This window comes from Thamnophis elegans, chromosome 14, assembly GCF_009769535.1.
Source record: "Thamnophis elegans isolate rThaEle1 chromosome 14, rThaEle1.pri, whole genome shotgun sequence".
Lineage (NCBI taxonomy): Eukaryota > Metazoa > Chordata > Lepidosauria > Squamata > Colubridae > Thamnophis > Thamnophis elegans.
Window position 1 is genome coordinate 42441014 of NC_045554.1, and position 17253 is coordinate 42458266.

Sequence of the window (17253 nt, forward strand, 5' to 3'; positions counted from 1 at the left end):
CCCGAAGCGATAGACAAAACACTGTTTTCTTTTACATGCAATCCGTTAATTGGGAAAGAGCAACAACGGATGACGTTTTGAGCATCGTCATTATTATTATTAGGGTGTTTGCTCTGCATTTATTGAAGCAGGAAAACCACCTAGGTTGAGAGTTTTCAGATGCTATGGGCAACTCTGGGTGGGCTTTCTTTCCTTTCTTTTGGGGAAGGAGAAGCTGTAAATCAAACTTTCTATCGGCATATTTTGCCCCCACCAAAAAAATAACAAATTAAAAACCCAAAATGATAATTCTGCTGTTCAAGCACAATGCCAAATCTGAGCTTTATTCTTTCCCTTCCTTCCTTTTCGTTCCTCCCTCCTTCCTTCCTTCCTTTTCCTCCCTCCCTCCTTCTTTCCTTCCTTCTTTCTTTCCTCCCTCCCTCCGTCTCTCCCTTCCTTCCTCTTCTTTCTCCTCTTCTGTTCTCTTCCCTTTCTGTCTCTTCCTTCTCCTTCCTTTCTTCATTTTCTTTCTCCTTCTCTTCTGTTCTCTTCCCTTTCCCTCTCTTCTCTTCCTTTTCTTCTTTCTATCTTTCTTTCTGCCTGCCTGCCTTTCTTTTTTTTTTCTTTTCTTTCCATCTTTTCTTTCTTTCTTCTATAAAATAGTTGGGTTCCCAATGTGTCATCCACACAAAACACTATTGCAACCTGAGCTAGATATGTAAAGCTATATCTTGGATTTAAAACCAATTTACTCGATTTGATTTCTCCCCAACTCTACATATGGCAGTATTTCAATGTTTTTTTTTGTGGGGGGGGAGAGGCAAAATGTAAGCAACATTCAATAAAATGGTTTTAATTGACTTTCATATTTAAGTAAGCTGCAACAGCCTCAAGCAATCAAGGATATGAATTCGGGAAAAGCCATTGGGAATAATATCAATGGCTTGCAACATAAAATTGGGAAGATAATACAAACTCCAAAATGTTTTTTTTTTTCCAGTGAAGACTCTGTGGAGAGACATTTTGAGGTCTCAATTCATCCAATAACTAGTCGGATCCAAAATTGCAACTGATTTTAATTACACCTTCCTTCAAGACACTTCAACTTTTGGTGTTCGTTTCAAAGAAAATTGTTAACATCATCAACAATTCATTATGCTGTGGCTAGCTATCCAAATTCCATTTCTAAAAAAGTGGGGGGGGGCAAACTATCACATAAACTGATAGTTATGCTGATAGCTATACTACATCTCAGCATAATGATTAAATGATAGTGACCAAGGTTGGACATAAGCTTGCAAATAAAAATTAATTGAAAAAAACCCTCTTTTTAAAAAAAAAAAAATTAATACATTGACAAAATATATCAATCTTACGTAGAGCAGGGGGAGTATTCTACAAATACCAGCCTGAACTGAAGAAATGTTGGGATATAAATTGAACAAATAAATAAATACACAAATTACACAATGTTAATGTCAGTCAACCCATTCAATTCCATTTCAAAACGTGACCCTAGTTATCAACTGTTAATGGACAATATCAATTGGCCGATGGACACAATTTTTAAAAGAGAATTACCTCAGCATTTGTACATTTCTTCTCTTAGCCTCTTCATTGTTTCCCTGGTCAGCTTCACTTTTAACATTAACTATGTTTTTTATAGAAGATGGAAAAGGAAAAGCTCTGGAAGAAATGAGGAAACTCCCTTTCACCTTTCAGATACCTTTCACCCTGGCTTTGCTGATAATGGATAAGAGCCTATGGCCTAATGGCTAAGATCTCTGCCTAGTGTGCCTAGTATGCCATATAGCCCAGGTTCAAATCCCAGTAAGGGTATGGCTAGCTGATGAGAGCTAAATAGCTTGAAATAGATCTATACTAGTCTCCCTTTATTTATTTATCAGCACAAATAAAACACACACACACACACACACACACACACACATATATATTAAGCAACGTGAGAAGCCAGAAGTGTGCCTCTGAAGCAACAATTGTAATTTAAAGCTATTTTCTCCCTGTCTCAGGTCAGAGTACCTGTGACCTTAAAATCTCCTTATTTATTGCATCTCAATTATTTCCATGGAAACCTGGACTGTGGCAACCAAATTAGGCTGCCAGCTGCCAAGTCTCAACATCACCTGAAAGAAATAATAAACAAGTTCTGAAGATTTCTTTTCCTACCCACGATAGCCTGCCTTTCATAGAGGAACAGTCAGAGGTGGGTTCCTACCAGTTCGCACCAGTTCGGTAGAACCGGTTCGTCAAATCTACCGAACCGGTTAGAAGAGGTTCCACCAGTGGACCTGGAAAGCAGGCCACACCTACAGAAGAGCTTCCAAAATCTTTTGAAACCCACCACTGGTCCTTGGATAGGATTATTCTACACTATCATGCTCCTATTTATAAAACTCAGGGCCTCTGTGAAAGGTAAGGATGACTCCTGCATTTGTGATGCAATCAGAACATTGCGTGTGTTGAAGTTGTTTTAACGCAAACCAAAGATGCCTTTTAAAAAACAAGTTTACATCCTATTCTTACGCATGCCAGTGCTGTGTGGGAGGTAATTTAAGGTGGTTCTGACAAGTGTCGTCGGCATCTTCATATCCGGTCACATGGGCGGCAAGCCACTCCCATCCGGTCACATGGGTGGCAAGCCACTCCCACAAAGAAGGCCACACCCACAGAGTAGGTTTGAACAATTTTTGAAACCCACCACTGGGAACAGTATACTGCACAAACCAGAAAGAGGGCTGTGTCCCCTCACATCCTGGACCTAAACTGTTTCAACTTCTCCCCTCAGGACGTCGCTATGGGGCATTGCATGCCAATAGGCCCAGGGGCAACTTTTTCCCCCAAGTCATCATGCTGCAAAATTCCTAAACCCTACAGCCCTGGCTTCCACCCATGTAGTAGTAGGCTGTATTGTTCTTAGCCGTGTCATCTTCTCATCTTTCCTATCACTGTCTGCTTTTAGGATTTATTGTTATTGGTACCTTATGATTTATGATCTATTATTCATCTCGGTTGTATCTACACCAAGAGCTAATGCACCAGACACAAATTCCTCGTGTGTCTAATAACCCTTCGCCAATAAATTCAATGCCATCCCATCCCACACTATTCTTATTCTGTTCTTATTCTATTTTGTTCCATTCTTTTTTTAACCTATCCTATCCCATCCCACCCCCACCCCACTCCTATCCTATCCTTAATCTAATCTATTCTACTCCATTTTGTCCTCCTATCCTATCTTATCCTATCCTATCCTTAATTTACTCTACTCTACTCTGTCCTGTCCTTAATCTAATCTGCTCTGCCCTGTTCTGCCCTATCCTATCCTATACTTAATCTACCCTACTCTACTATACTCTACTATCCTATTCTTAATATAATCTAATGTACTCTACTCTACTCCATTCTGTCCTGTCCTTAATCTAATCTGCTCTGCCCTGTTCTGCCCTATCCTATCCTATACTTAATCTACCCTACTCTATTCTACTCTGTCCTATCCTATTCTTAATCTAATCTACTCTACTCTACTCCATTCTGTCCTGTCCTGTCCTTAATCTAATCTGCTCTGCCCTGTTCTGCCCTATCCTATCCTATACTTAATCTACCCTACTCTATTCTACTCTGTCCTATCCTATTCTTAATCTAATCTAATCCATTCTGTCCTGTCCTGTCCTTAATCTAAACTGCTCTGGCCTATCCTATCCTATACTTAATCTACCCTACTCTACTCTACTCTGTCCTATCCTATTCTTAATCTAATCTAATCTACTCTACTCCATTCCATTCCGTCCTGTCCCATCCCATCCCATCCCATCCCATCCCATCCCATCCCATCCTATCCTATCCTATCCTATCCTATCCTATCCTATCCTACTGTTCCATCAAAACAGAACCATTCTTTCATTGTTTAGCTCCAGTCACATTTCAAGACCAAATTTAGCAAGTCGCCAGTGGCCAAGAATCTGGGGTCCTCTAGAGATCTTCTGATCATCCAAGAATTAACCTTTGCTGGAAGAGGGTTCCGATACCACCGTGAGTTTCAATTACAAAATAACGGTCAAAACTCAATACTGGGGGGGGGGGAGGGTTGAAAAAGGAACAGGAGAAATGGAAAACCAACTGACCCAAGACCGTACGACACGTCACAACCAAAAAGGAAGGGGGAAAAGCATTTTATTTGGCTTTTGGGGCCCTTTAGTGAATGCATGAGGGGAAATTATGGACTTATAAAAAGGAATATTTGCAGTTCAGGACTGAAATGCGGGCTGTCCTTGGTGCTCTCTGAGCTTGGCTGGTTGTTTTCTTGTAGACGTTTCAGTAGCCAAACTAAGTAACATCATCAGTGCTAGAAGGGAGTAGGGTCCAAGCATTGATGATGTTACCTAGTGAAACGTTGCCAAGAAAATAACCAAGCTCAAAAAACACCACAGGCTCCCCAAATATGGACTGATATTGAAAGGAAGAGGATGCATTTTTGAAAAGCCAAGGTCCCATCCTCTAAAAGTGGAATCCTCATTCTTAATTGAGCTGTTCAATTCAAATACCACCTGGTTTCAGGTGAGATTGCCACCCCTGAAAAGATAGAATAGAATAACAGAGTTGGAAGGGACTTGGAGGTCTTCTAGTCCAACCCCCTGCTTCAGCAGGAAACCCTAGACCACTTCAGACAAAGGGTTATCCAACACCTTCTTAAAAACTTCCAGTGTTGGAGCATTTACAAAGATCCAACTGAAATTATTGTTGTTCGCTTTTCCCCTTATTTCCTCTTCCCCTCAATTACTCCTGTCTTCCTTAGCAAACTTAACTCGGGTTGCAATGGTTCATAAAGCCATCCTGTTAAGTTGGCACATAGCTAAGAAGTTAAAACATACTTTCATACCTGTTTCATCTGAAGGGCTCGTTTTTTATAATATTTTCCACGGACATTTTATAATGAAAGTTCTGAACAGCCGCCCGGAGTCCTTAAGGATTGGGTGGCATATAAATTTTGATAATAAATAAATAAATAAACTCCCTGGGAGAAAATGTAAAGAAGCTTCTACTTTTTTACCTTTTCAAAATCCAGGTCCCTTATTCCTAAAATTACAACTCTTACAATTCACAGGAAGTTGCAAAGTTGTTGGTTTTCTTTTTCTTAGTTTTTCCAGTGGGGAAAAAGAAAAAATTCCCCGTGATTTCTAGTAACTTGTTAGATTTTTGGTTTTCTTTCACTAACAAATAAAATGAGAAAAAGTTTACGAATAGTTATGCTATCGTGGACAGCCAGCCACTCAATGGAAGTGTGCAATTCATACAATCACGGAATAAACCGACTGGAAAACGATGTTCATTTTGTAGGTTTCTTTTGTTCTTTGGGGGAGGGAAAAAGACAGTCCGTGAACAAACTTTTCTTTTTTTCAGTTTGGAAAATGATTGTGTAGTAGATAATAGGAAGAGGAGAAAAAGGAAATCTTTAACAGGATATTTTGTTACAACTGTACTCCAGTTTCCAGCATTACGCACTTCCCTCTTCCAAATATATATATATTGCAGCTTTTAAAAATGTAAGAAAGCTATTCTGCAACAGTAAAAACAGAAGTTACACACATAGAAGCATGTTTAATTATAATTGTTATTATATTTGTATGCCAACTAACTCTCAATGGCTCTGGGCGGAATATAATCCCCTTTTCCCCACCCTCCAAAAATTTCACTTAAAATATAATTTTATGACACATTAGAGCAAAGGCAACATAGCCTAGGTTTATTTATTCAGGTCCAACAAGATTTTCTCTCTAATATTTCTGTTTTCTGCCTCATGCAGGGCAAAATATAAATCTCAAAGTTGTTGCATCCAACAGGAAGAGAGACAAAGTTCAGTGAATCTTATTCCAGCACGAGGTACATAGTACCAAGTTGCAACTCTATATGGACTTGTGTACTTACACACTGATAATGTTACCTAGTTGGGTAATGAAATGTCTGCAAAAAAGGTTCATTTATTTCAAGGTTCATTTTATTTATATGCCGCCCTATTCCCAGCGGGACTCAGGGCGGCACACAAACCCAAGGAGGGGAAGGGAAACACAAAAACTACAACAAAAAGTACAGGGCATTTAAAACAACCAACAGCCACATGATTCGAGAGGGGAAGGGAACTCATCGACCCCAGGCCTGCCGACACAGCCAGGTTTTAACGGCTTTTCGGATGGCCTGGAGAGAGGTGAGGGTCCGAATCTCTGCGGGGAGCTCATTCCAAAGGGCCGGAGCCGCCACAGAGAAGGCCCTCCCCCGGGTAGTGGCCAGATGACATTGGCTAGTAGACGGAACCCGGAGGAGGCCTAATCTGTGTGATCTAATGGGTCTTTGGGAGGTAACTGGCAGTAGGCGGTCTCTCAAGTACCCAGGTCCAATACCATGAAGGGCTTTATAAGTGACGACTAGCACCTTGGTTTCCACCAAGGTCAGAGAGCACCAAGAACCCTACAGATCAACCCTGAGCTTCAAATATTCTCTTCTCTTGGTAGTATATCTACTTAGATGCTAAAGTATTTGTGAGTTTTTTTGAACCTTTATTCTGAACTCAATGGGATCCCCTTCCCAATCCTAAACATCACTCTGTTGCTGGAATTGGGTACGTCTAGTTTGATGAAAAGAAGGCCTACGGGTGATATGATAGCAGTCTTCCAATATCTCAGGGGCTGCCACCAAGAAGAGGGAGTCAAGCTATTCTCCAAAGCACCTGAAGGCAGGACAAGAAGCAATGGGTGAAAACTAATCAAGGAGAGAAGCAACTTAGAACTAAGGAGAAATTTCCCGACAGTTAGAACAATTAAGCAGTGGAACAGCCTGCCACTAGAAGTTGTGAATGCTCCAACACTGGAAGTTTTTAAGAAGATATTGGATAACCATTTGTCTGAAGTGGTGTACGGTTTCCTGCCTAGGCAATGGTTGGACTAGAAGACCTCCAAGGTCCCTTCCAACTCTGCTATTCTACTTAGTTACAATCTTTAGCAATGCAGGTATAAAAGTAACACACCTGGAGGCTAAATCCATTTGCACCACTCAAGAGTACCTAACAAAGGTTCCATGTCACAGATGGGCATTCATCTGTGTTACAGTTTCAGGTTAATATGGAAATTTGTTGAGAATACTTCAACAGGAGCTTTTTGATGTCTGGATTTGAACTCTGGAACTAAACTGGAATTAGGGGTGGGTTGAATGGAGGGAGAACTATGAGCCAAGAGCGTCGTTATACAACAAATCCACCATCTAGGTCTGTTGACATGAATGTTCTTAGGATGGGATGGCAACCCTCTTGAAATATCATTATATCATTAGCCGCAGAGAGATGTCAGGTAGCATGGTTAATAGCCAAACATAATTATACTTTCTTCCGCTGTTTTTAAAGCTTTCTAGAAGTGCAATTCAGTTGCTAGTTTATTATTCAATGCAACAACATCTGTCTTTGCAGACCAACTCTTAAGGTAAAGATTCCCCTCGCATATATGTGCTAGTCGTTCCTGACTCTAGGGGGGGTGCTCATCTCCATTTCAAAGCTGAAGAGCCAGCTCTGTCCAAAGATGTCTCCGTGGTCATGTGGCTGGCATGACTCAATGCCGAAGGCGCATGGAAAGCTGTTACCTTCCCACCAAAGGTGGTCCCTATTTTTCTACTTGCACTTTTTACACACTTTCGAACTGCTAGGTTGGCAGAAGCTGGCACAAGTAATGGGAGCTCTCTCCGTTATGCGGTGCTAGGGATTCGAACCGCCAAACTGCTGACCTTTCGATCAACAAGCTCAGCATCTTAGCCACTGAGCCATTGCATCCCTTAGACAAACTCTTAGTCTGGTACAATTACAAGGCTTGTAATAAAATGATCTCATGATCCTCACATCTTAATTTTTCACAGTTTGGTCCAGTTATTTGATCCCTTGGGGGGGGGCGCTACAATCCTATACATTTAGCGGACAGCTCTCCCATCCCCCCACCCCCGAGCAAAAAGAAAGAGCTAAGGGAATAAGGAAAATGAAGAAATGTGGGTCAGAGACATTCATTTTCAGCTTGCCACCCATTCTATTTTCTTTCCCTTGTCCATCTGTTTTTTTAAAAAAATTATTATTATTATTCCATAAACTTTTTAACATTTTAGTTCGGGAGGGAGGGGAAATAAAATTAAAAATGTAGGATAGGACAGCAGATCTGCAGGAGCTGAATCACCAATCCCACCCTTTTTGAATGTGGGATGAAAAAAGGCCTAAGACTCTGACCATACAAACACACTTGTAAAGAATGGTGGAGAAAACACTCAAAGCAACCCACATTTGTTAGGATGCTTCTTCCTCTGTTAAGTAGGAAACACACACATACACACACATACACACACAGTCACACAGAGACACAACTACTTTGCTAAGGACACTCAAGTCCTTAAAATAGATGGGGGCAAATACAGGACAAGAACCTTTATTATTGATGGAACAAGACGGTAAGACTTCCAAACAGACTACATCATATACAGGAACCTACTTCCCAAATACAAACACAATACTCCTGATTTGTTAGGGGTTTTTTTTTTTAGAAGATTGTCCAGCTGAAACCCGCTTAATAATCTTTAAGAAAAAGTTGTGGAGCAATTCTTTTTAATTCTCTACTAAGAAACACATGGAAAAAAAGAGGGAAGAAGAAGAAGATAAGGGAAGATTCCAAGTGGGGTGGGTGGGTTTCAAATAGTAAGGACAAAATCAAATTAACCTGCTCCCAGAGAGGACTTCTGGTGGTAGCAATTTTAAGTTTAAAAAAAAGAGATGGAGAATAATAACCTTATTCTCCTGGCTACATCGAAACCATTTGGCATTAGCAGCCCACAGACAGTCCCCAGGCTGCCCTGGGGAGGAATGGAGTTTGCTTGGTCTGCAATTTACTATAAGGCTGCTTTTGTTAAAAGAAAATGTAACTTTCCTTTAGGGGTGAGAGGAGAGGGAACACACATCCTCGGGGCAAATTCCACCAGAGGACGGACCTTGCGAGAGGTAATGGATTTGGGAAAACAGGCGGATTTGGTTTCCACATCTGGCAAAATTAGGATGGAGAACCAGGAAAGGAGGCCCTTCAACCTGCTTCAGAGATCTGTTGAGGAATCTTGCTCAAGGCAAGTGAGACCGTGACATCCCGGAAAGTCCATCTCAAAAATTCGTGAGCGTGGTCCAAATTAGAAGAATGGGATTCTTGGAACCAATTCCCAAGGAGCCGGGAAGCTCTCTGTTTCCTGATATGAGAAAACTTCCAAGCTCAACCTTGGAAGCATTTCTACCTTCTGTGGGATCTTTGATGCTCCTTGAGCTTGGTGGCTTTCTTGCAGGCATCCAAGCTGGGATGATGTTCCCTAGTTTGGTGAAGAAACATCTGCAAGGAAATCAAGCTCCAGGAGCAACAAGGACCCCACAATTCAAGGCTGAACTAAAACTATGGACACCATTTCCACATACCTCCAGAAAAATGACTCTGGAGTGAGCAGATGTATATGGAAGTCCCTGCTCCCTATACTGGACAGGAAACAATCCCATAGCTCTCAACGTTTTTTCTCTGGAGTCTCCCAGTACAGAGACTGGGTGCCAAGTCGGAATAGACTCTTGACTTCAACTGGCATTGTTGAAACTTCATCTCATGTCAAGTCATGCGGCTGGCATGACTAAACACCGAAGGCGCACGGAACGCTGTTACCTTCCCACCAAAGGTGCTCCCTATTTTTCTACTTGTATTTTCACATGCTCTCGAACTGCTAGCTTGGCAGAAGCTGGGACAAGTCACGGGAGCTCACTCCGTTACGTGGCGGTAGGGATTCGAACCGCCGACTTCTCTGATCGACCAGCTCAGCATTTTAGCCACTGAGCCGCCGTGTCCCCTTCAATCTCCATCTTTAAAAAACACACACACACACCAGTCCTCCAGTAAACGTTGGCCCTATTCCTTTCCAAAATAGTTCATGGATAGAAACCTACAACCAGGCCTTAATACTCTGTGTCTGCTACTCCATTCCAACACATGAGGTAATTGGCTAGGAGCCACAGAAACAAGCCTCTGGGGAGCTTTTGTGGAGACCGACGGAATTGCTCGGGAGTAAGGCACTATATCAGAAGCCATCTCCAGTTATTATTATTTTTAAAAATCTTTTGGAAGTTTGCAACAGGAATCAAGGCAGTTCGTCCCTTGCAACCCCAGTTTGCCAGTGAGTAAATCCTCCCATTTCACCGTAAATCTGGGGAAGGGGAGGAAAGGAAGATGCCACAGCCTGTCAAACCCACCTCTGAAGCCTGAAATCAATAGGGCAGTAAATATTTGGGGCAGGGGTTTGATACACAGCCACACACACGCGCACACACACACACCCTTTTTCCGATGTCAGTAGGCAAAGCTTTTCAATGGTGAGCAGCAAGGCAGGTCATCAAAATGGGACTTTCCATCCAAAGTCTGCATGCTTTTCTTTTATTTATTTGGCGATTTTCTACTTGCTGGGGTATCACACACACACACACACCCTCTCTGCCTCCAACGGAGGAGATGCTGAAGAGCCAGCCTCGCGACCCCTTGGAAGTTTCCTTAGTCACCCCAGCCCCGTTCCCAGCGCGCTCCCTATGATTCACAGCTGGTGCAGGCAACCTGGATCGCTCCAGATGTTGGGGCCATCTCCCACAATCCCTTGCTATATCATCCACGCTGGCAGATGCTGGTAGAGGAGCCAGCTGTCCAAAAACCACCCCGCCGGCGCTGGATGGCACAAGATTATTCCGACCCGGGGAAGGCTTTCGGCTGGGACTCGCGCCCACCCGCCGCCTTCCAACAACGGGGGGTCACGCCTGGATGGAAGAAGGCAAAAGCGGGCCAGCCCTACTCTCCTCGGCCAGCGGCCACCCTTTCGCTCCAAACGCGGCGCTGGGCCACCCTTTCTGGAACTCCAGGAGCAGCAGAGCCAGAAAGGAGGGTGGGGGGGTGATTTTGGGGAGGGGGGGTGGAGGGAAGAGTCTGGAGAAAGCGGCTCGCCGTCCCCACCGCGGTGGCCCCAACCCCCGCTTGGTCACGAGGCAGAGGCGGGCGGGCAGGCGGGCAAGGCTGACGCTCACGGGGCCGCTTCTCGAAAGCCGGCGTCGGCAAGGCAGCTGCGAGTTCCAGCCCGGGAGCCCGACTCAAGTCGCGCGAAGCAAGCGGCTTACCTTTCACCGAGCGCGGCTTGGCTTGCTTCCTGCGGGACATTTCCACTCCGGCTCTTAGGCGCTTAGTCTTTCTCTCTCTTCTCTCTTTCTCTCTCTTCTTCCTTCTTTCTTCTCCTCTCGCTCTTCTTTCTCTCCCCTCCTCTTTCGCTTCCTGCGCCTCTCCGGGTGTCTCTGCTCCCCCCCCCCTTCCTTCCTTCTTTTCCCACTTGGAAACTTTGTCTACCGGCGGCTCTCCAGCAGGGGCGAAGCAGCGGCGGCGGCGGCCGGATCGATTCTTTTGATTTCTCACTTCTTTTTGCCTGTTGCAATGCGGCAACTTGCAACAGTGTTTTCCCCCCCCCCTCTATTTGTTTGTTTGTTTGTTTTGTTTCAAACAAAACACCTGGTTGGGGCGTTGGGAGGTTTCGAGCCTTCAAAAAGATTCTCCCTTTTCCCCCCCCCTCCCGTACTCTCTTTCCCCCCCCTCCCTGGGTCCGCTATCAATTGCGATTGAATAATTAAGAGCACCAACACATTCCCGAGCGCGCCTTTTCAATTAAGCAAGCCAATCAAGGCGATCCCAACTCCCTTTCGCCCGCCCCCCCCCACCTCCCCATCGCTGCTTCTTCCTGGGCTCCTGAGCTTGGATTTCCCCCCCTCCCTTTTTTTCTCTTTTCTTTCTTGGGTTGGGGGGAATGTTTTCATTTAAAGCCCCCCCCCTTTTTTTAAAAAAATTCCTTTGAAGAATGGAAACCTTTCAGGGTTTTTTTTTTTGTTTTAACGGGGGGGGGGAGAGGAGGCAACCCCCAACCTCTTTGCAAAAAGGCAAAAAAACCGGGGCGGGGGCCACCGAGGCACGGAAGGGGAGAGGGAGATGTCGCTGCCTAATTGCCTAGTTGCGTGTATTTAAAAACACACACACACACACACACACAAACAAACCCTCCTGTTTTCTCCCCCCCCCTCCCTTCCCGGGACGTTTCTTTCCCCTGAGGCTCGCAAGCCTTGCCCCGGGTCTCCCGCCCCCCCAAAAAAGAGGAGGAGGGGGCAAGACACGTTATTTGGGGAAGGGGCTGCCTCCCTCTCTCTCTCTCTCTCCCTCTCTCTCTGAAAGCCCCAGAGCTCCGAAGGGCGCGGGGCAAAGCCTCCCTGGATGGACCCCCCCCTCTTTGATTTCGCTGGGGGTGGTGGGGTTTTTTTTGGAGGGGAGCTGGAGGATAAGAGAGACCGAATTTCACAAGCTCAGCGCGGCTGGCTAGCGGCGTCCAGCTCTCCCACCAGCCTTGGGCCAGCGGACCGGACCGGCTTGTCCTCCGCCGCCGCCTCCTCTTCCTCCTCCTCCGCCACCACCACCGCCGCCGCCGCCTCCCGCCCCAACCCGCTTCGGGAAGCCCACGAAGCTCTGCTGCTGCTGCTGATGTCGCTTCTCCGCCGCCGCTGCTGCTGCTGCTGGTGGTGCTGCCTGCCCGCCGGGCTCGCTAGCTGCCTCCATGGGTTAGTCGCGGCGAGCCGGGCCGAGGGTGCCTGCCTCCATGGCCGGTCCAGCCGCCTCCGCCGCCGCTGTGGCTCTCGCTCCGCTTCGGCTCTCGCCAGCCTCCTTCCCGTCTCTTCTTTGTCCTGGTTCTTTTCCCCCCTCCTGGTCTGGCTGCTGGGGCTGCAGTGCAGACACACATAATAAAGCCAGGCTTGGCTGGAAATGTAGCTGGGTCCCAGCAGGAGGATGTGAGGAGTGGAGTCCCGGCGGGGGAGCGCTCTGATCCCGTAGGGAGCCCCGCACAGCCTGCGCTGATCAGACGGAGAGAGAGCCAACAGCACCGAGCCATGGACAGCCTTGGAAATACAGCTCGGGTCGGCCGCAAAACGCGGAGCCACGGCCGAGGGCGGAGGAGGAAGGAAAGGGAAGGAAAGGAGAGGAGAGGGAGGGGGGAGGGAAGGAAGGAAGGAGCGAGCGAGCGAGAGCCGGCGAGGCAGGCGCCGCCGGATTGCGGGGGGGGGGGGGGTGAGAAGCGAGGAAGACGGGAAAGAGAGAGAAGGAAGAAGAAAGGAGATATAGAAAGTGGGCGAAAGAGAGAGAGGGGGAGGAGGAAGAGAAAAAAGAAGAGATAGAAAGAGAAAGAGAGAGCAATAAGGAAGAGAAAGGAAGAGAGGAAAAGAGGAAGGGAGAAGAGAAAGGGAGATATAGAAAGTGGGGGAAAGAGAGGAGGAAGAGAAAAAAGGAGAAAGAGAAAAGGAGAGAGGGATAAGAAGGAGAGAGGGGAAAAGAGGAAGGAGATATAGAAAGTGGGAGAAAGAGAGGAAGAGAAAAAGGAGAGATAGGGAGAAAGGGAAAGCGATAAGTAAGAGAAAGGGAGAGAGGAAGAAGAAAGGAGATATAGAAAATGGAAAGAGAGATGAGGAAGAGAAAAAAGGAGAGATAGAAAGAGAAAGGGAGAGAGCAATAAGGAAGAGAAAGGAAGAGAGGAAAAGAGGAAGGGAGAAGAGAAAGGGAGATATAGAAAGTGGGGGGAAGAGAGGAAGAAGAGAAAAAGGGAGAACGAGAAAGGGAGAAAGAGAGGGATAAGAAGGAGAGAGAGGAAAAGAGGAAGAAGGAGATATAGAAAGTGGAAGAAAGAGAGGAAGAGAAAAAGGAGAGATAGAGAGAAAGGGAAAGCGATAAGTAAGAGAAAGGGAGAGAGGAAGGAGAGATAAAAAGGAAGGAAGGGAAAGCAGGAGAAAGAAGGAAGAGAAAGAGAGGAAGAGAGGAGGAAGAGAAAGAGATAGAGAGAAGGGAAAAGAGGAAAAGAGGGAGAAAGAGGGAAAGCGAGGGAGCAAGAAGGAAAAGAAAGGAAAAGAGAGAAGAGAAAGAGGAGAAAGATAGAAAAAGAGACAGAAGTATCACACACACACACACAAACACACACACACACAAACAACTCCCTGGTCACAGTTCAATCTGCAGGCTTCACACAACACTGGGAACCCGGGTCAGACACAGTCCAGCAACATTGGATTGCCTGGATTCAGATTCAGGATTGGAGGGGGGGGTTATATGTGAGGGGGCTTTAACCATCCCAGTGGGTCCAGTTTAAGTTGCCTCTCAGCCAGCCCTGAAAATGGGTGGATTCCAGAGCCGGGAATTGTGGTTGTGTGAAGCAAAGTGCCTTAAAGAGGGGGAGGGGGGGGAAATTCCTTGCTGCTTCTCCTGGCCTTGCAGTCTTTCTCTCCCTTGGAATCACCCCCCTCCCCATTTTGGAGGCCCAAAGGAAAGGGAAAGAAATCCCCCCCCCCCCCAATAAAATAACTTATGTTTTTCCTGCCTGAGAGGAGATTTTTCCCAACCATGGATGCAAAGGGCTCGGGCTTTTTCAAGAATTGAGAACTCAAACCGTTCACACAGGACACCCCTTCAGGTAGGACTTTCTGCACCCTTCCCCAAGACCCCTTTGCTTCAGATTAAATCATTGGTTAATTTTATTTTATTTTTAATTTTTAAACCAAAGCCTTTTCTTTATCTTGAGTTTGTCCTTTCAAGAATTGAGGGGCTTCCCTACTTGGTGAGACTCTGGGCAGCTGTCGCCAAACAATTAAGATAGGAACAATAGTCAAACTTCAACAACAACAACAAGAATAACAATAGGCAACCCGGCTCACAATGAATGAATGGATGAATGAATGAATGGATGAATGGATGAATGAGTGGATGAATGAATTCCAGCTCTAATGCTTGAGAAAATGCCCCCCAATTTTTAAGGCTTTTCGCTGTTCCTGTTGCAGCGTCTTTCACCCCTACACCAAACTGGCACCCCAATTTTTTTTATTTTCCGTCTACTCAATGGTGTGTCCGATTTTCAGAGACTGCCTGCAGAAGTCCCTTGAGAAGTTTCCTTGGTGAGGTTTTCGGGGAAGTGGTTTGCCATTGCGTCCTTCCTAGGGCTGAGAGCAACCGACTGGCCCTGTCTTCGAGCCTAAGGCAGAACTCAACAGATTCCTGGTTCCTAGAACTCAACAGATTCCTGGTTTCTAGCCCGGAGACCTCCCCGCAAGACCAAATTTGACTCTCGTTCAGCTTTTCTGTTATATCCCTTAAAATTTTGGGATGCTAATAATTCACTGGAAAATCAGTTCTGGTTTGTTTCTTTTCCCCCCCCCCCTTTTTTTTTCTCAAGAAAAACTGCTGTGAAATCAAATTCTTGGAATGAGTCTCCAGGGCTTGATAATTAGACATTAATTCCTTGGTATCCCTTCCAGCAAAGTCCATCACCGTTTTTTTGCCTCCCTTTCTACTTTTTTTTTTGGGGGGGGTGGAAGGGAGGAGGGGGTAACCTGTCAAGGAAGCCCTGCATCCTTCTCTCTGCTTGCTACTGCAAGTGGTTTACACCACGGTGAAAATGTTATTCTTTTCATGATCAATACGTTCCATCTTCAAAACACTAAAAGAAGAAATTCATTCCCTAGGTTACTAGTTATCCAGGGCAACCGGAAACCATTACAAATCACGCCGAGAAAGGCAGAGAGCCATACAAGGGCTGTATTCCACCGAGATAAATTACATGATTCGTCTGCAGTTGGAAACAGGTAAATACTCCTTGCTCCATTATCAGAGACAATCAGAGACAATATCTTTCAATTAGAGAAACGGGGGAAGAAAAAAAAAACAATAATGTTTCAATTATCTGCCCTCGAATAGGAGCTCTGGTGATATTTTACCCATGCTCCAGTGTAAAATGAATAGAAGAAAAGTAATATTGTTATTATATATACTTTATTCATTAAGCATGAAACTCAAGTCAGTTGAACAATCAAAAACTCATCACAAATACCAGTGACTGGTGCTAATGGCTGATACGGTTTGCTGCCAGCATCCTAGGTATCAACCAAGGACCTTCTTGAAATATATGATGTTGCGATTAGCGCAGTTTTTTGCAGTTCCGCTGGTGTTATTGCAGGAAGCTGCAATTTCTTGATGTGGTTTGTAAAATTCTTGGACATGGTGCCAAGTGCCCCGATGACAATGGGTGTCACTGTTACATGTTTCATCCATAGCCGTGTAATTTCAATGGCCAGGTCGCGATATTTCGTGATTTTTTCCAATTCTTTTTCTTCGACTCTGGCATCTCCTGGTACAGCGATATCAATAAACTGTATGCTTTGGCCCTCAATAACTGTGATATCTGTTGTGTTGCTGTTGTTGTTGTTGTTGTTGTTATTATGTTAATCTTTGGTGGGATTCACAGCCTTTGGGGCTGGTTGGTAGCTCAACAGCTCGAGTCCTAACCAAGGACCTAGGAACTGTTAAGGTCACGTCGGAGGATATAAGCTGTCCCAAGTAGGGTGGTTTTTTGTAGAATCAGAATGTTCAAGTCTGATAAATTTAAAATTTCCAAATAGCAAGGTAGCCCTTTGGGTATTGCTCCAAGGGCTCCAATTACAATCGGGACAACACACATTTTGTTGTTGTTGTTGTTGTTGTTGTTAAACACATGGCACCTTCACATAACATTTCAATAAAAGTGCAAGAGATACAAAATAGGAAATATAAGCGGTCTGAACTGTTATAAATGTATCTCTAGATTACAGATAAAATATATATTTTTTTGCTTCATTTGTCACAGCCAGGATATCAGCAAAGTCTCTTATTTTGGCACGCCGGTTCTTTATCTTGGATAATTTGCTTTTCAGCCCCACGGTTACAATTTGATGGTGGCATTTTTCCTCACTTATAGAGGGTGTCTGCACATCTACCCTGGCTAATTCCCACAACACTGTGATGTAATTTACTAAGACTGTATTACTATTATTCTTCTTCCTAGTATTTATCTCTTCCCACTTATGATTATAACCATGTTGCTTGTATCTTTAAAATTATATTGTTTTTATTCTTGATGAATGCATTTTCTGTTCCCTATGTACACTGAGAGCATCTGCACTAAAGACAAATTCCTTGTGTGTCCAATCACACTTGGCCAATAAAGAATTTTATTCTATTCTAGTGCAAATTCGGTTCAGTGTTGTCCATATCAGACTGGGCTTGGTCAAATCCAGGTGATTTTTCCAAAATGTAAGGCAAACTTGGACATTGTGTGTGGGGCCAATTTTCTATCCAATGT

The 17253-nt window shown here is 44.8% G+C and overlaps 1 protein-coding gene across 2 annotated transcripts in view; it reads right to left on the minus strand.

Moving 5' to 3' along the window:
• The window catches only part of ZNF423 (zinc finger protein 423), a 316344-nt gene extending 304753 nt beyond the window's left edge, over window positions 1-11591 (minus strand). For both annotated transcript variants that reach the window (XM_032231464.1, XM_032231463.1), the window contains exon 1: window positions 11189-11591. In XM_032231464.1, coding sequence (XP_032087355.1) covers window positions 11189-11228 — 40 coding nt within the window. In that variant the 5' untranslated portion in view covers window positions 11229-11591. The remainder of the gene's footprint in view (window positions 1-11188) is intronic.
• Between the last annotated feature and the right edge of the window lie 5662 nt (window positions 11592-17253).